The sequence below is a fragment of the Haemaphysalis longicornis genome, unplaced genomic scaffold, assembly GCF_048455015.1.
Source record: "Haemaphysalis longicornis isolate Haplotype H1 unplaced genomic scaffold, Haemaphysalis longicornis Haplotype H1 scaffold_1, whole genome shotgun sequence".
NCBI classification, from domain to species: domain Eukaryota; kingdom Metazoa; phylum Arthropoda; class Arachnida; order Ixodida; family Ixodidae; genus Haemaphysalis; species Haemaphysalis longicornis.
In genome coordinates this window covers 293,815,299-293,839,929 of record NW_027526203.1, presented here as the reverse complement: position 1 = coordinate 293,839,929, position 24,631 = coordinate 293,815,299, and the positions used below count along the sequence as shown (strand labels likewise).

The 24,631-nt window shown below is 46.7% G+C and overlaps 1 protein-coding gene across 1 annotated transcript in view; it reads left to right on the top strand.

Annotated features, from left to right (window-relative positions):
• LOC144148232 (sulfhydryl oxidase 2-like) overlaps positions 1 to 24,631 on the top strand; it is a 73,470-nt gene that overhangs the window by 28,588 nt on the left and 20,251 nt on the right. The window contains exons 7-9 of the mRNA XM_077679807.1: positions 2,010 to 2,133; positions 15,685 to 15,801; positions 16,996 to 17,122. Of these exons, the coding sequence (XP_077535933.1) occupies positions 2,010 to 2,133; positions 15,685 to 15,801; positions 16,996 to 17,122 (368 nt within the window). The remainder of the gene's footprint in view (positions 1 to 2,009; positions 2,134 to 15,684; positions 15,802 to 16,995; positions 17,123 to 24,631) is intronic.

The following is a 24,631-nucleotide window of genomic DNA, read 5'->3' as shown; positions in this document are numbered from 1 at the left end:
AGTGTAAACTGGTTATACATTATATACCTCATATTTCCAACGCCAGCAGCGCTGGCCTGTGGCCGAGTGGTCTGAAGCTCTAGGCATGTTATTTTGCAACTTGCAAGTTGCAAGTTCGAATCCCCGAGGATACTTTTTTTCTGTAAGTTGATTTTTTTGTTTTTGGCCAATGTTTTCTATACTGAGTTCATCATTTTTGGGCTGTAACGTTCAGTTCTCCACGAACGCGCGCAGACTGACACTGATGCGCTGGCGAGTTCTCGTTGGCGGGCTGTTGCCATAAGCACCAACTGCTTGCGGGCAGTGGGCACTGGCCGGAATCAGCAGACCCTTGGCCTGGTGCAAACATGCTTTTTACGGTACAGGCATGAGTGAGGGAAGCTCCAAATATGGGGGAAAAGCGCATGCGTCTGCGGTGACGCGGAGGGCGTTCATCTACTGCAGAGGCCTCGGCTAGTGATTGCTACAATTTGAAGCCGTCCTGGGAGGCTTATCTTAGGCAATTTACAGCAGACAACATGGCAGAAGCGCTGTATGACGATTACTGAGATATCGGGAATGCCCATCTAACGATAACGTTGGATGTCCAGCATGTTGTTGTTTTACAGAACCGAAACCGAAACTGGTTTGAATGCTAATCGTGGGCATTGTCCAATCAAGGTGCATCGCCTCCCGTCGTCACAGCCTTTAGTTGGTGCGGCCGCCGCAGACCGCGCATGGTAGTTTTTCTTCTTTCGAGCTTTTTAAAATAATTACCGACTTGTCAACTGGATAAATAATGAAAAGCCAATTTGAGCCAGTCTACGCAGTGCAAGCAAAAACGGGAGCTTGAAAAATTCACTTCAGTGTCCCTTTAAGGTAACAGAGTGTTTGCCATGAGATGGGTCTAGAAGAAGGGGAAGGCCATTAACACGATGGAGGGATGAAATACGGAACTTCGGAGGTAAACTGCGGTCTTCAGCAGCTCAGGTCAGGAGCGGTTGGAGGTCAATGAGAGAGGCCTTCGTCCTGCAGTGGAGCTGAGCAGGCTGATGATGATGATGAAATGAAAAAGGGCTGTTTTGAGTTTAACCAGTCTTCAGAAATGAATAAATCAAAAGTTTCAGCTGGCAGCACTCACTGAACAGCTGACGTACTGAGCACGTGACATGACATGCAACTCGTATGCTCGCGTAGTTGCCGGCATTCAATAAGGGTTTGGGGCAGCAGCTTTTCACTAGACAACCCTCTAAATGCATCAGTCCTGCAATGGCACGTTTTTTTTTTTTTCTTCACTGTGATTCATGAAACTGCTGTTTCTAGGCACAGCAAAATCTACAAACCAAGGTAAATGAACAGACTGCATCATGAACTTCTTAATAAGTTGTATTTAAACTCTACAGTTGTACTGCCAAATCAGGGGTACATTTGGGGTGCAGCAGTTACGGTTCCTGTGAGGAAATTGGGGATAGGTTTGAATACCCATATTGACAACTCGTGAATTCTATTTCAAATTCTAGGAGCATTTCTGTGGCCATGTCTTGCCGAAGATTTTCAGTTGCATAAGCAATGGTTATGTCTCAGTACCTCACCATGCCACTCGGCCTGTCCCCCCCTCCCCCTTTTTTTTTTAAGTTGTATATTTGTAGTCATCCGTGCCGTCACCCTTTGATATAAAGATGTATCATTGTACTATAATGCGACTTGAGGAAAAAAATAAGTTGTAAAAACTGCTCCATAGTCAGTAGAGAGAATTGTTGAGCAACTAATTTTTTCAGAACTTCAGAAACTAATCAGAAACTAATTTTTCAGAACTTCTCAATGCTTGAGGTGTGCAACCACTTTTACTGTCTGGCATCAAAGGTGAAAGAAAGCTTTTTTTTTCTCTCCGGCAGAGTCGTAATACTATTCAGATGTGAGACTCGCTTAGAGAAGTCTTTCTGGAGGGCTGAAGGGCCCGGTGCATTGCAGCGTCACATGTTGACTGCTTTTGATAGAGAGCCTGATGGCTGGGGTGGTTACTCTCACAGGGTGTACCTGGCAGACCTGAACAACGCTCTGTCCTACTCGCTGCGGCAGGAGGTAGCTGGCCATGAGCAGCTCAATGGCACGGATGTGGCTGTTCTGACACACTTTGTGGACGTCCTGATCAAGGTAGGTAGAATTGGGCCTCTTTGATTTGCACAAGGCTGTTGGTGCTCATTGAGGCAAACAAGGTAATATCGCCAGAAGGCTAGAGTGCTGAACAATTTTTTTAACTTTGTGCTGCATGGTTAAAGGGACCATGAAGACAACATGCGACCCTGTGCTGTCCCCAAAAGACGTTATTTTCACAGACGCATGCATGGACACAGGCATACATGCTAGATAGCAACCTTTCATGCTTATTAAACATAATCCAAGCCACAAATAATATACAATCATGTTTAATGGCAGCAGCATTTGTCCACGGCTGCCAATTGCGCCCACTAATCGCTGTGATGTCACAGGGGGAGTGCGAGAAAGTGGTTGGTCAGTCGCCACTCTTTCACGAGTTTTCCTTATTAGCTAGCTTAATTGTTATAAGCTTGCTTTGAAATTGGCAGGATTGTTATCCTGACCTAGCAATGTTTTGAATAAACCAACCTTGTATTTTATCCTCATGTCTGCTTTGAACTATGATATTTACTGCATAGGCTTATCCATGGTAACTATCCATTGTGGGTGGGGTGTAAAGGCTATCAGCTTTTTTTTTCTTTTTCGGGCTTTAAGGCACATTCCCACTGGCGATTCGCCTCGTCGCGCAACAAAATGCGACGTCGCAAAGCGATGAGCCGGCCGTCGCTTTTCATCGCTTTGCGATGGCGGAACAGATTGCTCTCGGTCCGAATTCCCTCGTCGCGCGACGGCCCCGCAAAACCGGATAGCCAATCATGGCCACGGAGTAGGTTGATGTAGCCGGAAACGAAACGTTTGTTTACATCCGCTAATGCAAACAGCGGCGGGCGGGTGAGCCGCCGCCGCTGGGCTCGCTCGGCCAGCGCTTGGCCCGCTATCGCTGTACCCGCCGGGTCGGGCCGGCAAGCAACTTCCCATGCGCATCGGTTCTTTGGTCAGTGGCTTCAGCGTACGCGTGCACTAATCAACGAATAGCGTGGAACTCATCGGTGTGGAGAAACGTGTATGGATTGTAAAAGCAAGTAATCATCGTATATAGGTGGATAGCGAGACGATAGGTTGACTTGCAGTCTCTTCGTACTTCTATCGGCGACTGGTAAACACGCGTAGAGTTCGGAGGCATCAGAACTTTGCGCCTGTGAAAAGAAGCGAAATTTGTGGGCCGTGATGCGGCTGTTGTGGCGAGAAAGCAAGCGTGTGCATTTCTTCGTGCAATAATATGTTGAAAAGAGCCTTCTTGAGTTTGTTATTTTCGGCTCCTCCCGCAACCCGCAATGCTTTCGGCATTGTTTCAGGGTAATAGCATGTGTTTTAGTTTGATTTCTACCTGCTTTTGTTGCGCTCGTGTAACATAATTTTCTTTGACTGTGAATGGTTGACGCACCAAGAAGGTCGTACAAGTCGGGAAGCAGCTGCGCTGAATACAGTCGCATCATCGCTCATCGCAAGTGCGAACACCGCCTCATGGCCTCATCGTGCGACGTCGCGCGACGAGGCAAATCACCAGTGGGAATGAGCCTTTATGTGGAGTTCTTGCACTGCAGGTGTGCTTCTTAGGGGATGGAGTTTATAACATAAATTAGCTAGTGTCTGCCACAATGTATAGTATTTTTGTTTCCCTCCACAAATTGGTGTACATAAACATTCCTCAATTGAAAAAAAATATTGCCAATAGGGTCATAGTGAGCCCTTGGAGAAGAACGTAGTGTTCTTCTTTTCTAATGGACAAAAAGAAAATCCTAAATTTGTATGCCTTAAAATTTTAATCTTGGCATTTCCAGAACAAACATGCTTAAAGAGGGTACTGACACAAAATTTTGAAGGCGAGATAACTTCATAGATAAATTGGTGTGAACAGACATACATCATCTGCAAAATATCAGCGGCAAATGCAGCCTAGAACATATTTAAAATCAATTTTAAAGTGTGCAAAACGCAACTGAGCAGCCAGGAGAGGACCTCGCGCAATCGACATTCCCTGGATGCGGAGTAAATAAACAACATCCAAACACTTCACGAGTTCGTGTTGGCCGCTTCCGCACTGCCGGCGTTTCTCGCCGGATTGCCGCTCCGATCCGAGGTCAACTTCTGCTCTTGAGCGACGAACGATCCGATTGTTGGCTGCGGACACGCCAGGATTTCGTTGGCTGGCCGTGATCTAAGTTCTACAGAAATTCCAGGCACTCTATTTTTATTGCTTTTGATTACAATGGACGCGAAAACGCGCCGGGGACACGAAAGGTGCCGTGAGCGAGCTGCACGGTCGCTACGCAGGCGGCGGCCACGGCCGCGAAGTAGCTCAGGCCGGCCCAGGTAGCTCGAGCGATAGCCTGTTACCACTGCACGAAATGGGACTCAAGTCCCAAACAAGGCAGCGCATACGAGAAAGGAGTTACTGATGCGATGGCGGATTGCATTAAAAATAGTCAACTGGACTGCTTACGAGAGCTGCAATCGAATATCCGCTGCAGTGTTAAGCCTAACACATCTGTAGGCGGACCAGTAGGCACACCAGCCGACTGTTCCTAGCGCGCATCTCTCCACCCCACTGTCTTGAGCGTCGCGCGTTGTTCTCTAGCCGTGGCAGCAATTTGCACTCGCAGCGCCTGCGTCACATTCACGGATGCTTTTTAATTAAGCGGCTGACGAGATCAATACGTAGGGGCATTCACCGAGACTGCCGCTGACGCGGATTCGACAGGGCGACGGCAGCTCTGCTCTGTGATATCCATCCGACGGTCACGTGGACAGCTTTGTTTATACAAAATCCCACGTTTCGTGGCACCCGCTGAAACTGAAACTGCAAATGGCCACGTTAAAAGCTTCTCTAATTAAACAACCATCGTCCGCTGAAGCAAATTAGGTTTCCACACGTGATAAGTAGGTCATTAGGTACTTAACACAGCAAAAAACCAAGATGGAAAATTTTTTGTGTCAGTGCCCCTTTAAGAACAAACACTGTTAACAGTGCTGGCATGCAAATTATAGTGGCATAAGGAATTATGTGTTGTGATTTCAAAACAAACTCACAGGGACACTTAAGCATCTTATTGGGCTGCCTGCCTCTTGCTATTTTCAAACGAAAATGAACTGCAGGTATATTTGAACCATAAAGTGCAATGTTTTTGAAAGGGGGCTTTTTAAAAACTGAGGGTGTTGTGTTCATGCCAGGACGACAGACGAGGGCGGCACACCAACGTGGCAGGCATGGGAATGGTTTATTCCATTGTGACCAAATGGGTGCAACAAAAGAGAGAGAGCCTCGCTCCCAGGCGAGCTGCGTTTATGTACAGAGAGGGGCGCTGTGGCCGAGAGTGCAGTGACATGTCACGTGGCCCAAAGGCGCGCAATACAACATCCCTCCGGACTTAATTTAATGACAACATAACTATGGTTGGTATCTCTCCGGCGGCTGCCTCTGTCGAAGGGGGTATCTCCGCTGCTGCGGTGGGTGCACGGGGGCCGGTTGAAGGTCCTGACCCGTGGCTGGCTGACGCTGGGCACCGCTGCTGTCGATGGGCTCCAATGGAGCGGACGTGTCTTTCTCGGGCGGCACGCGAACGATGTGGTTCCTGTGACGAGTCCACTGAAACACACCACGAGGGGTCATGACACTCAATTTGTAAGTCACAGGTCCTGTACGAGCAAGAATTATCCCCGGCAACCACTTCTCTCCACGCCTGAAATTTCGCACTTTCACACTATCACCCACAGTCAAATGTCTCTCGTGTCGCTTCGATGAGCCTTTGCGGAGAGTCTGGGTGAACTGTTTTGCTGCTACCTTTGTTTGAACCGACGGTTTGACCGCATCGAGTCGGGTGCGGAGGCGTCTTCCCAGGAGCAACACGGCTGGAGCTTCGCCTGTGGTAGTGTGGGGGGTGTTGCGGTATGCCAAAAGGAAATCTGCAAGAGCGGACGGCACCGGTAGCCCTGCAGATTTTCGCAGCGATGCTTTCAGTGATTGAACAAAGCGCTCTGCTTGACCGTTGCTACTTGGATGATAAGGCGCCGTTCGAATATGACGCATACCTATACTGCACATGTACCCAGCAAATTCTGCAGATGTAAACTGCGGCCCGTTATCTGAGACGAGCGTCTCGGGAAACCCGAAGCGGCAAAACAAATCGCGTAAGCAGCTGATAGTGTTTTCAGCTGACGTTTGCTTCATTACAAACACTTCTGGCCACTTTGAATGCGCGTCAATCACAACTAGTAGCATAGTGCCTTTGAAAGGTCCTGCAAAGTCTACATGAACACGCTCCCACGGTCGGGTAGGCCAGGCCCATGGGTGCAGTGGAGAGGGGCAGGGCAAATTACCGTATTTACACGATTGTAAGTCGACTCGAATGTAGGTCGACCCCCAAAAATTACATCTCTCAAAAAAAAAAAAAAAAATGCGAGCGCCGCGTAGAAAATTGTATCACAAAGAAAAGCTCTTCCGTAACCCACACGGCGGCTCTCCACAAGAGCCGTGCGCTCGTGGTAAGCGCGGTAGATGTTAAAAAAGAAAAGCTTTTGTATAAGCACCCGGAATAACAATGCGCTGTAGGTTGAGCGGGAAAAATACATTCGCTGCGAGATGACAACCATCGAAGCAACCGGCAGCGGCCACTGCGGTGCGATACCAAAACAAACATGGCGGCTACGTTAGCGCCGTGCATTGAATCAAGGGATTCGCTAATGATTATTATTATTTTTTTTATACGAATAAAACGCTTCTTGACGCGTTTTTGCACGCGATTCGTGCGCGGGTGACTTTTTGATGCCCCCATCAACGACTCCGTGCGCGCGGCAGCTTCTACTGCTTGTAAGGCCGAACCTCATAGAGTGTTTTTTTCACGCGATTCGCGCGTGTCGGGAGCGGCAGTGGGAGAAGCCTGACGACTTGCCCCAATGGGGAGGCGCGCTCTTCAAGCCGGCAGTTTGAAAGCGCTTGGGGCAGCCGGCTGGCGCCGCCGGAGACGTTTAGGCTTACCACGGTGGCGGATATTTGATTGGCGCTTTCCCTAGCGGCGCGGATGATGCTTTATAGTGTCGTTTTCGACCATATTATCAGCTCCTATCCTGCACAAACGCCTTCGTTTGTGCCTTCAGTGATATCTTAAAGAGCGGTTAGGAGCGGTCGCTGGAGCTACGCGGACCTCTTCGCGGCTGGTGACGCCGCCATGTTGCCGCCGCCGATCGCGTAGCGCACGCGGGTGGCATTAGCTGCACTGTCAGCGGCGCATTTTCGCGAGCAGAAACGCCCCATGCGGTTCACACTTACGACCATAACCATGGGAACGAGGGTGCAAAGGTGTCCCCACCTCGCAGCAGCCCTGAGTTCTCGTTTCTCTGGCCGTGACTAGCGGTAGACGATTGATTTCGATTCTAAGTCGACCCCCCAACATTGGATTGTCAAATTTGAAAAAAAGGGTCGACCTACAATCGTGTAAATACGGTACGTTGCGACTGACAAGATTGGCATGCGCTCACTTGCCGTTCAATGTCGCGGTCAATGGTGGGCCACCAGACGTAACTTCTCGCCAACTCCTTGGTTCGGACTATGCCAGGGTGTCCCTGATGAAATTCTTCGAGCATGAAGGACTGGTAGCGCTTCGGAATGACCACACGGGTACCAAGCACGAGGCATCCCTGCTGCAAAGACAACTCGCACCGCCTGTGGAAAAATGGTTTCAGTTCGTCGCTTTGAGCGCGATCCGGCCAACCACTTAGCACGTAATGCAACACATTCTTTAACACAGGGTCGCGGCAAGTCTCGCGTGCCACGTCCCGACAGTTCACAGGCAATGTACTGAAACGCAAAACGTAAAACATCTCTTCTGAAGGCTCTTCGCTGTGATCAGGAAGTGGGAGGCATGACAAACAGTCGGAATCTGCATTCTCTGCCGATGACTTGAACTTCAGCGTATACGTGTAAGCAGACAGAAGAACGGCCCAACGTTGCAGTCTCGCTGCCGCAATCGTTGGAATGCCTGTCTTTGGGCCCAGGATTGTGTGCAAAGGTTTGTGGTCCGTAACGAGGACGAAGGTGCGTCCATACAGGTAGTAGTGAAACCTCTTCACTCCAAAAACTAAGGCAAGCGCTTCCTTCTCTATCTGGCTGTAGCCAGTTTCTGCCTTAGAGAGCGTACGTGATGCGTACGCAATAGGACGACACTGACCTTTGCCATCCACATGTGACAACACCGCGCCGATTCCATACGCCGAGGCGTCGCACGATAGTTGCAGTGGAGCGGTGGGATCGTAGCGCGTCAGCACTGGGGGCGCCGACAGGAGATCCTTCACCTGCCGGTAGGCTGACTCGCACTGGTCGCTCCATGACCAGGGAACGTCGTTTCGCAACATCCTATTGAGGGGCGAGACAACACTGGAAAGGTTGGGCACGAACTTTCCATAGTAATTCACAAGACCCAAAAGTGACCGCAACTGATGCTTATCAGTTGGTCGCGGCGCCTGCACTATAGCCTTGATTTTATCGTCTGCTGGTTGCACTCCCTCGGCGCTCACAATGTGGCCCAAATACTGCAGCTTATCTTTGAAGAACTCGCACTTGGCCGGTTTCACTTTCACCCCTTTTTCAGACAAGCGTCGCAACACGGATTCCAAGTTGCGCATGTGTTCTTCGTCCGTTTTTCCTGTTACCATGATGTCGTCAATGTAACACGTCACTCCTTTCAGGCCTTTCAGTATGTTATCCATAGTTCTTTGAAAAATTGCCGGAGCCGAAGAAATTCCGAAAGGGAGGCGATTTACTGCATACAATCCTTGATGGGTATTCAGTGTGAGATACCCTTTTGAAGTCTCATCCAACTCTAACTGTTGGTACGCTCGGTTCAAGTCCAACTTCGAAAACTTTTTGCCTCCTGCCAGGACTGCGAACAATTCGTCGGCTCTGGGAAGAGGGTAGTGTTCAGTGTCCAATATTGGATGTACGGTCATTTTATAGTCACCGCATAGCCTGATGGACCCGTCGCTCTTTATAACTGGTACAACTGGCGTTGCGTGCTTGCTACTGGTGACAGGCGAAAGTATACCCAGTCTCATCAGCTTCCCAATTTCCTCTTCGACTGAAGGTTGGAGCGCAAAAGGTACTGGTTTTGCCTTCATAAACCTAGGCTCCTGATTATCTTTGAAATGAAGTTGTGCCTTCTCACCTTGAATTGTTCCCAGCTCGTCACTGAACAGATGACTGTACTTCTGGAGAAGTGCCTCGAGTTCTGCAGGCGGATCCCGTGAGGCTTGCGACGCTGTCTTGATGGCATGCGGCTCCTTGATGCTTGCCCAGTCGAGCTGGATGGGCTGTAGCCACTCTCGTCCAAAAAGTGGTGGGCCTTCCTGCTGTACAACGTAGAGAGGAAGAACGTGTCGCTTGTGGCTGTATTCCACTGTGACGTTTACCACTCCGGCCGGCGTGATGAGCTCTCCTGTATATGTGCGCAGCCGAAGAGTAGTGCCCTCGAGGCGCATGCTAGGGAAAAGGCGCTTGAAAAGATTTCTTGGAATAATGGACACTGCAGCTCCTGTATCCAGTTCCATCTGCAAGGGAACACCTTGCACTGTCAGTGTTACCATTATGGGCGTTGACACTGCAGAAGTTGTCACGTCGTTCATGGACAGCTCCATGTCGGCTTTTAAAGCCCTAACCTGGAACCCTTGTTTACTTTTTCCAAACTTTGCCTTGCAGGCCCGTTGAATATGCCCTTTTTGATTGCACTTAAAGCATGTGGCTTTACTATGTGGGCATTGCCGGGCTCCGTGTTTCGGTGACCCACACCGATAACAATTTCCTGTTTGCAACACTTTCGGATGCGAGGTTTGCATTTTGTGCAGTTCCACGTCTTCCTCGGGCTGTGCGTGTGTTGCCGTTGCATTCTCCAATGCCGCCTCTAAAGACAAAGCGCGCTCGACAGCTTTCTGGAAGGTCAAATGCTTATCTTCCGTGAAAAGATGCCTCTGAATATCGACGCGCTGAAGGCCGCATACAAAGCGGTCACGCAAAGCTTCGTCGAGAAAGGTTCCGAACTCGCACGTTTGGGCTAGTCGCCTTATCTCCGCCACATACGCTGATATCGCTTCGCCCTCTTTCTGCGTTCTGCGGTGAAATTTCGCGCGTTCCGCAATTACAGATGGCTTGGGGGAAAGCTGATTCTGAAGAAGTTCAAGAAGGGTGTCAAACGATTTTGTTGACGGCTTATCCGGGGCGGTCAAAGATTTCAGTAATGCGTACGTCTTCGGGCCGATTAGGCTTACGAAAGCGTCCACCCGCAAATCCTCGGGCACCCTGTTAACGCGCAAGTACGCTACCAGACGCTCTTCATACGAAAGCCAGTCGTTTGTAGACTCGTCAAAATGCTCTACTTGCCCGAACCCGAAGCCCATAGCGACCTTTCCAGCGACGTTTCCAGCTTCCGCAGGAGTCGTCATTTCCACTGTTGCAGCGTCGCCGTCCCTTGGTGCAGCTGCCGTGTCCGTCATCCGTTGAAAGGGGCGTAGTCCCGTCGCAGGCTCGTTGTCCTCGTCGCCATTATGTTGTGTTCATGCCAGGACGACAGACGAGGGCGGCACACCAACGTGGCAGGCACGGGAATGGTTTATTCCATTGTGACCAAATGGGTGCAACAAAAGAGAGAGAACCTCGCTCCCAGGCGAGCTGCGTTTATATACAGAGAGGGGCGCTGTGGCCGAGAGTGCAATGACATGTCACGTGGCCCAAAGGCGCGCAATACAACAGAGGGCATACAAGAAATTTTTATGGTCTCATACCCCGGCTACACTAGGGTCCGAATGTCATTTAAACTAAATGTAATTTGACGTAAATGGGGTGCTTCAAATGCAAAATGCAATTCAGAATCCACCGTGCTCCACTACAATTTGGATGGCATTTGGAAGCTTTAATAATCGCTCGCCGTGCTGCATGGCACTGCTGCTGTCAAGTTCTGTTTTTGCACAATAATGCAACAATCAAATTTAGCGGCAGTCTTTGGAATTAAAATGGTATCAAATTATCAATGACGTAAGCTTTGACACGGTTTTTGCTTAATTCTGAATTGCAATCAAGGTTTTTTGTGCTGTATGGCCACACTGGTTTGTCGCTTGCTCGCACTGGTGCTGAGAGTGCGGAATTATTACATCTTGATATCACCGTTTAAGCGAACGAGAAGTAAACACAGTCCCACAGTTAAAAATATTTTGTTTGTTTTAAGTACGCCAGCAATGTATTTGTTTATGCTGACTTGGAACGCTGTGCGCGAGAGTGCTAGAAATGGCATTTGAGAGCCCAATTTTTCTCTGGGTGCACATTTGGCTCGAATGTCATTTGAGCCAAATGGCATTTCAAAACCCAGTGGAGCAGCACAACTTCGCATTTGAGTCAAATGACATTTTGGTTCTAATGACATTCGGACGCTAGTGTAGCAGGGGTATTAGTTTTATTTTAGGGCAATGAAAAAAAATAATTTCTCAGTATTCTCACCCCATGCAGTTAAAAATATCGCTGCTGTGATCTAAAATGGCAAATGAAATCAAAACTACTGCGTTTTCTTGATTCTAAGCACCCTCGGCCATTTAGCAAGAGAGAGTTTAAAAAGTTGACATATTAAAGGGGTCGTGAAGAGATTTTCAAACAAACTGTGTTGTGTGGGTACTTATAACTGTGGAACCTTGATAAACAATACACACCCGTTTCGTTGCCCGATATTGGCAAATAGGGAAAAAAAATGCAGTTCCGGTTTCACCGAGGCTTTTCTCCTCAACTCGTGAAGTGAGTCGTGACGTCTTGCTACGAAGCCAGTCACAGTTCCCCTGCGTCTGCACAACATGTCGGCATATAGCGGGCTCGCAAAGGGTCAGATAAAGCTACAACAGCGGCGCCATGAAGAATCTCGCCCTGCAACTAGATGTCTGATCTCTGATACAGACTAATCAACATGGTCGACCTTTCAGTCAACAACGCGGGTGAGTGGCGCACGCAGAAGTAACCACGTTTAAAGTAAACTGGGTATTTGTAAACTGTTTACGCTGTTTTGCACGAGTCTAAACTGTTGTTCTGCTTGCTGGTATACTTGAACAAGCTTGCCGACATCCGTCTCGCGTAGCCTGTGATGTGAGTTGCGCAAACTTGAAACTTCTGACCTGACGAGATAAATGACCGAAAGCCTAAAATGAGAATTTACTACATAAACACATTTCTCAAAGGAAATTCGAGTAGTTGGAACTTAAAACCAACCCGTCACTTATTCATCAAGCGCAAAAATAACTAGCGAGAAGCAGTGCCGAGTCGCCGAGTCCCACCATCATGCAGTTTGATTGCTTTCCTGTTTCCTCCAATAAACAATGCTGTTAACGTTGTTTTGTTCATTGGGTATGCACCGCTGTGGATTACTGCAGAAGCGTTCAACAGTAAGTTGGCGGTGAAAGCTCTGGGTTGATTAGACTTTATGAAAAAACACCGGAGTGCTGGGTTACAAATGCGAAGGAGCTTTTATGCCGCAGTTTTCTGATGCATGCGCTTCTTCCATGGATAGTGTAGTGGATACAGTGTCTGCTTCAATGCAGGCTGGCCCAGCAGCCGCAAGTTCAAATCACACACGGGGCACTTTTTTTTTTTTTTTTTTTTTTAATGCAGAGCATTTCAGTAACTCACGATGTCACCCGCGTTGACGTCCGTAGTCGTAGTCCGCACTGTCGTTGTCCGCACCCCTCCCCCTACACTATATAAAAAAAAAATACTATCCGGCGCCTGGTTTCGATCCCTCGACCCTGCGGGCGGAACGCCATGTACATGGTGCTCTACCCACTGCGCCACAAAGCCGACACAGAATGGAAAGCTACGAACGCGCCTTATTTCCTTGACTCATTCACACTATATAAAAAAAAATACTATCCGGCGCCTGGTTTCAATCCCTCGACCCTGCGGGCGGAACGCCATGTACATGGTGCTCTACCCACTGCGCCACAAAGCCGACACAGAATGGGAGGCTACGAACGCGCCTTATATCCTTGACTCATTCAAACTACGTCAAGAAGCTGCTGATACAACGCATTCACTACCACCAACTCCCCAAACACTAAACGTTAACGCAATACACCCACCCCCTATGCGACGCATTTACTCGAGTCCCCCTCGCGGGGAGATGGGCCCAATTTTTTTTGCTTGAGTGGTTTTGTGCCATTTAATACAAAAAAGGTAAGATTCCGAAGAGAATTTGGCAAAACAACGTGAACGTCAGCTAGGAAACTGGCTACAAACCGTACGAACAGCTAGTAAGTCTGAGTTCTGCTACAATGGTTGCCAGACAACTGAAGCGGCCGCGACACCGGTCACGTCGATGGAAAACAGTTTATAGCAACGAATAAAGGATACATTATTCTTGAAATATCGGGTTTGCAGCTGTACAGAATAACATACACAAAGAGCGTTTAACTGGTTTAACTCTCGAATGCTCTTACTGTGACATCACTGCTAGTTGCGCTGCCTAACAACGCGCGCATGGTCGCTTGCGATGCACCTCAAAACGGGAATTTCAAAGGAGTCTCCTAAATTCTAGAAGCAACGAGTTGCGAGAATATTCTAGGTTTATGTTCTCAAAACGTCATTGAAGCAGACAAAATTAAACAGAGGCAAATGCATTTTCTCTTCACGACCCCTTTAAGCTGGACATACTTTGAATCCGAGCACCCTTCCCCCCCTTTTAAAGGAGCCGTGAAGAGAAAACACAAGTTTGGTTCATTCAAAAGATTGCCTCGTTAAAATCATACTTCACCACTTTTAACGTAAACTTCACTCAAATAAGCTACATGATTAGGAAAAAAGGAAATGGCCATGCGACCCACTAGCTCAATTCCTGCAACAGAACCTATGATGTCATACCAGCCAGCTCTGCGATTAGCGGAGGGCGGAAAAAGCAAACGCAAATTAGGCAGAGCTTATAAGCTTGCCGAACGAGCTATTTGCGCTTAAATTTAGGGCACATTCTTTTGAAAGCCCTAAGAATTGTGGGACAAACAGTGGAAGTTATGAAAGCACACGTAAACATAGAAGGACCGATGCGTATGCTGCTGTTGGTACTGCGCGCACTATGCTTGGTTTAGCTGCACAGGACTGCAGGGCTTTGGGGTTGTTTCAGACAACACTGGCCGTTTGACGCAAGCGACGATGTCTTACGTGACCGTATTTGTCGAGCGAGCACCATGTTTCATGAAACATTTGTCTCCATGAACAAAACGAGCCAGGTACAAATACATTCACAAGCAAACCAAAGGCAGAAAATGGCTTGCCATGGTGTGGTGGCGGCATCTAGGTTCACTAACGGTAAACAAGGCCCTGTGATGTCATTGCAGACCATGAAAACGCACAATTTTGTGGGAAAATCAAAATTTTAACCTAAATTAATTAATTTCTCAGTGTATAAAGCATCGTTTGCATTCGGACTAGCGCTGGGGGCACTATAAAACACGAAATCTTTCGAATAACTCAAACTTGTGTTTTGTCTTCATGGCTCCTTTAAGCATCATGGGTTTGAAAAAAAGAGTTTCTTAGAATCAAGAAAATTCAATAATGCAGTTTGTTAGCTATGTATGTGATGTTGCAAGTGCTAGTTTATATTGCTATTGGGAGTATTGTAGTATCGCTCACAAGTAGTTGATGTTCAGAAATTGCTCTAAGTAGAAGTTTAATAATTTGCAAATGAGTTGTGAACCTCTGTATGCATATGTAGTAAAACCTCGTTACAAGAGGCACTTGTGAGAGACATCTGAAAATGGTTTGGTTGGTGTTCTTATGTTTACCACGTTAGCAATGTGGCATACAAGAGACATGGTTGCAAGAGACACCGTGTTACTAAGGGCAACTTTTTGGGGTCCCTATAGTAAATTGTTCGCTATTTAGAAGAAACATGATGGAAGAGGGGTTGTATATGAAAGACCTTGTGGAAAACTGCCCTGAAGATGAAGCTTTAACCTGCATCCAAGAGACCGCATAGGTTCCAGAACTTTTTTTAAGGAGTTTGTGTCTGCAGATGTGGACTTTGTGTGCTCCGAGGAGCTTACAGACCATGTGATAAATGGTGCCCTGGAGGATGAACTAGAGTGGGTAGATAAGGATATTGCAGGGCAGAAAGTGTGTGTCGGCAGCTGAGGCTGACGAACATCTAAGAGCGCTTTAACAGTATTGTGAAAACAGGAAGGCTTGCAAAGTGAAGTGCTTTACCTTCAGAAGTTTGGAAGGAAGCTAATACTATCTGCAGCCCTTAAAACTGCTATGAATGACTTCTTTAAGCCATCGTAAGCATTTTATTCTCAACCTGTCTAAATAAGCTTTGATGTATAACAAAGTGGTCATGTCTAACTCTACAGTGTTTTTAGTATTTTTGGTTACAAGAGACCTTGGTTAAAAGATACGTGTTTCCCGGACCCCTTGAGTGTCTGCTGTAACGAGATTTACAGTACTGTAATTTTTGAGACAGATGGAATCATGCAAAACAGTAGTGCATGCAGTGGTTGGGAAGGGACGCTGACCCAAGACTAAAAACTGTGCCCGGGCCACAGCATTTTCCAGGAAGTGAGAAGACAAAGAACTCACTGAGGAAAATCCATACTTTCCTCACATCAGCTAAGGCTGGTTCCTTGAAAGGAGAAGACCTCTCGAATTTTCTTAGCAAACAGGTAAGTGTGTACCAACTAATAATGAACATTTGCGAAAGGGTTGAGTGATATGAAGTGACTTTGCACAAAGTGAGTCAGTAGCTTGGCATCATAGGTGACATGCAAGAGCTGTCGTTACAGCATCATGAAATGATTAAAGGGGAACTCAAGTGGGGGAACAAATTGGCCTGTGTAGTAGATTGCAGTTCCATGAATACATAAACATGACTTGCAGCAGCAGGAGTTGTTTATTAAAGTAAAAAATGCCAAAAGCGTCAAAAGGGGGTTTCACTTTCCCCACACATTTTCCCACTCATGACTTGTCGGGAAAACGTGAATGTTGAGACAGGATATGCAAAGGTTCTAGGTGTTTTTATGTAAGGAATAGGGAGACAGGGACATATGTATGTAAAATAAATGCATATGGAAACTTCTACTGTGCCCATGTTTTTGAGAAAACACAAACCTCAGCTAGTCAACATTATAAAGCAGGTTTTATCGCTACAACTGGTGGCATTCAGCTTTGATTTTGGTCAAATGTTTTTCTGTGTTGTTCAAGCAGAGTCAAAAAGTTAAGTGGGGCTTGTGGCCCCACACTGATCTTTGCGCTGATCAGTGGTCATAAAACTCTGGCAGGTAGCAACCACTGAAGCTAGAAAATTTGAAAATGCAGCAAAGATCATTCTGTGCAGTAGCTGTCTTCATTTGGTGTGAGAATAGAATTGGGTGCTTTGGGACACACAGCCTTTTATTTCCCCTCGATTTTCAGGCTCTGAGTTGGGTAGGGTGGCCCTTACTTTGTCATGTTGGTTTGCACGCTGTTATGCATGCCATGTTAAAATGGGCTGTGGAGAAAAAATGTGGAAGTAGAAGACGTTTACAAATCATAGTGAGCTGGCTGTATTTCTTGAGCAATCTGGCCGAAATTGTGCAATGTGAAGAGGCCTGTCGAGGGCCTAGGCCTGCTGGGCAGGCTGTTGGCATTGCTTGACATTGTGGTGCCAGCTATTTTGATCATAGGTGGGAAGGGTGTGAAATTGCTAGGCAACGGAAAATGCGTTGCCAATCTCGGCTAACTCAGTGAAGTTAAGATGGGCTTTTAGTGAATGTAGTACAGAGGGGACAGGCTGTCGGCAATGCACTGTCATGCTGGGGGTTGTTGTGGATCCCAAAGTGTGTACATGTACAGAGCACACCCGTACGGGTACTCTGCAGGCGGGCCTTCCCGGTGTAGGCCCTTACCAAGGCTGTCGGGGCAGCCGGGAGGGCTTGCGGGGATATCCCTGTGCCCTCTGGATGCTTTTCCACAGCCTGACTGTTGGAGCCTATTTCAGCTCTGGAGGTATGCTGCCGCTGTTTCACTTTTCTTTTAAATTAACAAGTTGCTGTTAGCGGGGTCTGGTGCCTAGTAAACAGTACTGCTGCTAGAACGTATGGGAGGTAAAATTCTAGTTGGACTGGCCAAACTTCTGAGGAAGGAAATTCCAAAACGGGGCTCTGTAAGGACCTCCGGGTCAACGTTTATAGATACTTTTTCAGTTTCGGAACTGCGCCTTCCAAAGCGGGCGCGAATTTACCCTAGGCGCTGAGAGGGCGCTCCGGTCGCGAGTTGCGCTGTGTCGGCGGCTGCGGCGGCGGCTCCGGCGGCAGCGTCGACGGCGTGCGCGGCCGGTCCGCTGGGCTCAAAGCTGCGGTCGCGGTGTAGTCGCGTGTCTGCTCTACGAGTTTCTTCTTTTCGCTTGCGTTTGTCTTCGCCCTGGCGGGTGAAGACCAACGGGTTTGGCTTGGCTTTGGCCTTGACATGTGCTGGCCTTTCATGTGCTGGGCGTGGTGCAATGCCGCCTTGCTTAATTCGCAGTCGGCTGTACGAGATTTTACAGCAAACTTTAGCAGTGATACTTGTGAGGAGGCTGGGCACATGCCTCGTGCATGGGGCACGTGCCCTTTACAAAATGTACAACTGTGAGGAGGAGGACGGAATGTATACAGATCCGCATGCTAAAGAACTCTTATTAAAACAAAACAGATCTAGTGAACAAAAACAAAAATTCCTAATGCTAACAATATAACCGGAAAACATGCAATTCAATACAAAACTTCCTAATTTATCCAGGATTTTGGGTTAGCTTTAACTGGCGAAACAATTTGATTTCTTCGGAACAACAAAGGATACACGGATGTCTTTCATAAAGAAAGCGTGCAGTTGCTGCGCATGGCTATAAGGAAATATCATTCGTGCTGCAACGAATTTGCGCGATTGGCATGGCAAGCGAAATCATGTGCCCGCTTGACAGCTGTATACTGCTACGTGAAAATTCATTTAAAATGCTGTCGTTCGTATTGGTATTTTATCCCCCTCTAAAAATCACTGGGCGTACGTACACCTCTTTACATAATAGTCCCGTTTCAAATAAATCACGAACTGGAATAGCGCGGCAACAACGTTGAGCAACTTCCGAGAACAGTTATTTCTTTTCGAGTACCCAGCCAGAGCTAGCTGGTCACAACCCGAGATGCCGGGGCGGAACGTACGTTACGGGAGGGCTGGTTTTTGCATCAAGGCGAAGGAGTCCAACAGCGAAAAAAATCACCTGACCACCAACCCTACGTAACGTGTTACGCCACGTAGTTTTTTTTTTTTTTTGCTTTTTTTCTGAGGGTTCTTGTATTTATCTGCCATTCTTTTCTCTCTCGCGCGCGCGCGCTGCGTTTGACGCGCACAGCGTTGACGCGCACTCCGGCAAGTCGACGTTCTCATGTGATGCTGATTATTCTTCTCCGTGCCTGTTCTAGGTTCATGCGCACCGAGCTTTTCTTGCGCGCTGACATCTGGGCGCTCACCTGCGGTTTCATTTATGTTTTCCTTCCGAGCGGAGCAGGACGGCGAAAACCACTTTTCCTAGTTAAGCGCTCCGCATGTTTGCTGTGCGTGCGTGGGTGGGCGCACACATCTGGAAATTGTGTAGTCTTGGAAGCCAACTGCTACAATAAAGAGAAGGCAATAATTTTTTTTTTTTTTTGCTCCTTGTAGTGGTTCCTTCCGAGTCCACTCCTCCATAACAGCATGTACGCGTGTTCCAGTCGGCTTAGCTCAAAGTTTCGGCGTAGTTGCGCGTCTCTACAGGTTTCTTCCTTTCGTTTGCGTTTGTTTTTTACCCCTGTGCGCGAACCTTGCCCTTTCGGTGCGTTCAGTTTGCGACGCTATTGAACAGTGCGGTTTTCATCGAGGATTTCGCTGGCTCCGTCAATACATTGTGTGTTTTTTTATAAGCATGGCTTACCGCAATGCCAACGTGCTCCGCACATGGCTGTACTAGCAGATACAGAAGCGACACTCAGAAGCGTCACTTTTTAGCGCCTCCATCAGATCCATATTTCCCCGCGCGGTCAAAGAGCTAAGGAAAACGCGCAAGGCATGTGGACTTCATTTTCTCGAAAAGGACGTTGCGAAGAAGTATAGGTATCATTAACGTAAAGTCGCCGAGATCGACTGGGCTTACACTGAAGGAATGTGCAATCTCCGTTAACTTTCCCAGCAACTTGATTTGTTGCGGAAGGAGATTCGGCGGCGATCTCCGAAATAGACAAAGGCAGCATGTGCGCACAAGCTAGGTGATTACAAAAGGAGAGCACTTGCCCATGGAGCGTCAAGAGGAGTTGTACAACTATGAGGCGCCTGTTCCCCAGCAGTGCACCGATTTTGCTCAGATAGTCGAGAATAGTGCGATAATACGGCTCCCAGCCAACTTTATAACGGCCGCACTCGAAAAAGAACCGAGCCAGCGTCGGCAAATTGTTTTTTACGTGGCCGGAATGAAAGCGGGGGCGTTGTTGTGAGGCACGATACCACCTATGTTGTCCACAAAACGGAAAACACTGTCATTCTTGATATTTAAGTCACCGCTTCAAATTCCCGGACGTACGTACACGACTCCTTGCATAATAACGCCCGTTTCAAATTGATCTCGAACTGCAACGGCCGCAACAAAATGATGAAACATCCGCGAACAGTTATTTATGTTGCAGTACGCAGCCACAAGTAAGGACCGGTGATGCCGAGCGGAACACTCCCCGCTAGCAGACGACGCTCGCTTTCGTAGCGCAACTCGCAACCGCAGCGCCGCGGTGGCGAGAGTCGCGGCCGGCCGCCTTCTCTCCATGGCTGCGGCGGGGAGATACGGAACTGAAAAAGTATCTATGAACGTTGCTCCGGGTACCCGAAGTTAAACCATTATTGTAGAGAGTCCACGTGTATGTCTCTGCTTGCCAGGACACAGAGTTTTGTTTATTCTTCTCGTGGTTATATCGTGTGTTGCATATAGGCAACTGAATGTGGGAATGCAACTGTTGCAGACTACACTGTGTGCTTCGTAATGAACCACCATTGTGAAAGGGGGGCTAGTGCCAGCATGTGATATGGATATGTAGCCTCACTCAAAAACATTGGTAAAACAAATATACTTCCATGCCAGCAGTGATATAGCGCAATGATGAAGGCAGGTGGCAAGACAAGAAGGCTAAGGAAGGAAGTGGTGAGTTGAGCTATTTAGGCAGCGGCAAGCGGTAGATAAAGAGCAACAAGAACAGGCATTTTGTTGAAGCTTTAGCCAGATGAAATGCCATCTGACCACTAAATCCTTCTAAAAAAAAAAAAAAGCAATAGAACGAGTGCATATGGTTGATTGTACACATATACATGTGTGGCAGACGTTTTACATTTACCTAGGTCAATTTCTTGAATGCCCTTCTTGGCTTGCAAACAGTTAAGGAAAATTCTGAAGGCTAATGACATGAAAACAAGTGCAAAAAAGGAACACTGGCACTCACAGAAATTCGGTATATTTTATACATCTGACTGCATAAATAAATAACATTTTATATTTGCATTTGCCTTGTTATATTGAGTAGGATAGGCTCTGCCATACAAAAATCAAGGAATTGAGGTAAGGAATATGCTGTCTAATTAGCTTATTGAGTGGATTTTGTCAAAGGCTGTTATTTCTTCCTTCTATTTGCAGTACAATAGCTGAGGTCACAGCTGCATAATTTGTTGTTGCTTTGCACACTTGGGGAAGGTTAGGGAATGGTTTCATTTTCATTCAGCCTCTGTGTACTAAAGGGCAGTGTGTAAGGAGGAGTTCATGCTGTTACTTTTACTAGATGCTTGGTCTGAAACGTTATCAGTTGGTTTTCAATATTGAGAGTGACGCATGTTTTCGTCGTAACATCGGTATAAGTTCATAACTTTTCTCTGCAATTGCACATCTACAACATCTTTGAACTAACTTAAAGGAGGACATCGAAAACAAGAGATATGTCAAACAGCTCGTACTTTGAGGTTTGCGTAAAACTCATTATTTATGCGCTCCTCATTTTCACAAATTTCATGTGTTAAAAAAGCTTTCGAGCTTTAGTGGCAGGTGAAAATTTAAATAGTGAAGTTATGCTTTGGCCTGTGACTGTGCTTGCATTCTTCATTGCGGATATTCTTACAGGTCACCCACACAAAGTAGTCTCAAAATGAGTGTGTGGAAAGCAAATTTTATTGTCAGCAGTAAAGGCGGCATCGACGTTATTACCAAGCATATGCATGACTGTTTGTGGTCAGGAGAAAAGGCTGTCATTGTTCAATGGCCATGTCTTGATTTGTGCCCCCACAGCAGTCTGTTTAAGGTCGTATTTACGAACTCCCTTGGTGCACTGACTCATCCCTGGTGTTTGGTGCAGTGGAGAAGGTCTCCACTTAATAGATAGATCATCCAGGGTGGCAAAGAATGCAGGCCAACCACCTCTCAAGTCTTGTGCATGACTTCAAGTCAGCTTTGTGTTGTCCATGTTTTCCTTGTTGCTCTTTAACATCCGTCATGAGAACAGAGAAATAGACATTTTCACATTAGCAATCTGCCCTTCTGTGTCCTACTTGGTGGCTACTTTGTGTGGAAGTGGAGAGAGGGAGGCCGAATCAAGAAATAGGCAACCGCACAATAAAAACCATAAACATTTTGCCTACATGAACCCCCGGCCCTTTTGTTCTCCCTTCATGTCATCAGCCAACCAGCCAGCTATGTGCTGCCCATCTTTGAGATGTTCAGAGATAATCCGATAAGTGAGATGACAAGAAGGCTCTGTACCCGTTGAGGTGTGCCGCAGGGCTCTTCTCGAATGTGACCTGACTGCCTGAACTTTGTGTCAAATTGTAGTTCCAGTGGTGGCAGCAAGATGATGGCGTCCCTAGAGATGGTTTCAGTTTCAAGGCCGAATCCATCATCTCATTCGCGAAATTTGGTAACTGCAAATATATGTGCACCATGTGCCCAATTTGTGAGAAATTAACGCCACAAATTTAGAGGGTTTTACAGTAGTTTGCTTTAATATTTATAATTAGCATGCAAGCAGGCAACATTGGGCAAAATATATTGCATTATTTAAGAACACTACGATTGAGGCCAACCACTGTTCAATACCAAGGGCTTTGGGTTAACATGGAACTAGCAGCGACTCTCAATGATGTTGGTAACTTCCTGCAAACAGTCGAGATCCATTAGGCCCATGGGGGGTGAATGTCAACAATGACGTAACATCAAAGCACTTTCCACACATATCTAATGAGTCGCTTGCATGCATGTTTTAGGCACATTTGGCTTAGTTGCAGAGATTTAGTATCGCTTGGAGAAGCCAATGTAAAAGTGTGGGCTGCAAAATGTCGGAACAGTGTGAGTGACTTTTTGCAAAGCCAGCATTTTGCTGCATCTCCGATGACCGCTTTGTTATACCTGAAAGCAAAAAAATTAATGAATAGATGACACAGGGGAGAATGTTTTGTTAAAGAGCAAAGGCTTTGTGGAGTGCAGAAATGCTCTTTTTGACTCCTGTTCAAAAACCACTGCCAGCGAGTAAAAGAGAGTTCTTGTTATGATGACCGTAAAGGCGTCCTGCTTCCCAGAAGTCAACAACATGCATCTAGGACATAGAAAGTACAGCGAAAGAACACGAAGTTTGATAAGTAATTTCTGCAGCAGAAGTTGTGTGTGCTTCTTTGATTGCTTAAAGTACAGTTATACAATTCTCTATGATTATACGTTTTCTCGGGAATGTGCAGGAGTGTAACAATTTGGGTGTTGTTATAATCAAAATTGGGTTCATCCCACCTGACTACACAGTCGTGTAGAACAGGTTAGCCAATAACTAAGTTGTTTAAACTATTCACCGTGCTTACTCGCATAATTTGCATCCTTGCGTAATTTGCAAATCGGAAACTTGAATCCCAAACCTGTAAAACAAAATTTATTACCTTGCTCACCCCATGATGTTCTGTGCTAGGCTTCAGCCGTGCACCATGTGCAAACGTGATAGTGTTGGGAAAGTTCATGTGGCCCCAAGCAAAGGTGTGAGAGCAATGCCACTGCAAAGGCTGCAAGATCTGATCGCTGAGCGTGAGCGGCATTAGTTTTCATGTCACCAAGCGTCACAGTTTCTAGTACGTTGTACTATGTGGAGACACAAAAACTGAAAATTTGTGTAATTCTCGCTGATTGCAACTGTTAAAAAAGAAATAGGAAAAAAAAAAAGAAGCACAGGCAGGTGCTGACAGGAAAGCCAAAAAGATAAGTTGGGAAATGGAAAGTAAAAAAAGAAAAAAAGCGGGAGGAGTTGGCAATGAAGGGGATCCCAACTGGCGGCAAAAGGATCAAAAGGACGGGGGCAAACTAACGACGGAATGGCGTAGGGTAAAATGCAGCGTCAAAGGCACTGATATCTGTAGAGGTCAAAGGTGGGAAAACAACAAACGTGGCAAAGAAAGTAATGAAGGTGGAGGAAGAAAAAACTGGGATGAAGAGCTGTAAGGTGGGAAAGAAAGCGTGGCTGGTTTCTCTCCCAACCACGATGGGTATTTCCGGTTTTGCGTGAGCTGTCATATGGAGTCGACCGCATGTATACTTGTGTCATGTGACATGGCTGGGCCATTTAATGCGTTGTTAATGCGTAGCGTCCTTTGCCAAGTACCCCCACAGCCAGGACCATGTGATGCCCTGAATTTCCACAAAAATGCAGATTTGGCACAAGTAACACCTGTAATCATTACAATGGCAAAAATGGAGATAATTTGTCAGACAAAATTTTGAATAACCAGAAAAAATGAGAAAAATAGAAAAATAAAATTTTTGCAAAAATGATCTGACAAAATCCAAAATATGCATGTTCACATGTCCCCGCAAAACTGAAGAATAAGCAAAAAAAAAAGTCAGCAAAAAAACATTCAAAATGCGAATAAAAAAATAGCGAAAATGGCGATCCGTGTAATGCCCTGCCGTGCCACAAAAATGCAGATTTCGCAAAGGTAACACCTGTAATCGTTATAATGGTGTAAATTGAGATAATTGTACGGGCAGAATTTTGAAAAACCCAAAATTAAGAAAAATAGAAAAAAAATAATATGTTCACAAAAAATGATCTGGCAAAATCAGAAATACCCTATGCATCTTATACGTCTCCCCTGGAACCCGAAGAATAAACAAAAGAAGTCGACAAAAAGGTTCAAAATAAGAATAAAAAAATTGCAAAAATGAACCAACTCTGCAGTGTGTGCCTTGCATCTTCAAGGTGGGGGGGGAGCAACCATAGTTGCACGATTCTAATGCACACCTCCTTTTGGCAAAGGTAGTTTTAGTTGTGTCCGCATTCCAACTGGGCTCAAAACCGAAATCGTTTGTTAATGTTCCCCGCTTTAGTTTCAGTACCAGCAGGAGCTGGATAAGCAAGTTTATGAAGCACAAGGAATTTACTGCCAAAGTTGCAAGTGTCAAATAAAATGTCTTCTGTCAGGTACGACGTGTCAGATCTCTTACATCTG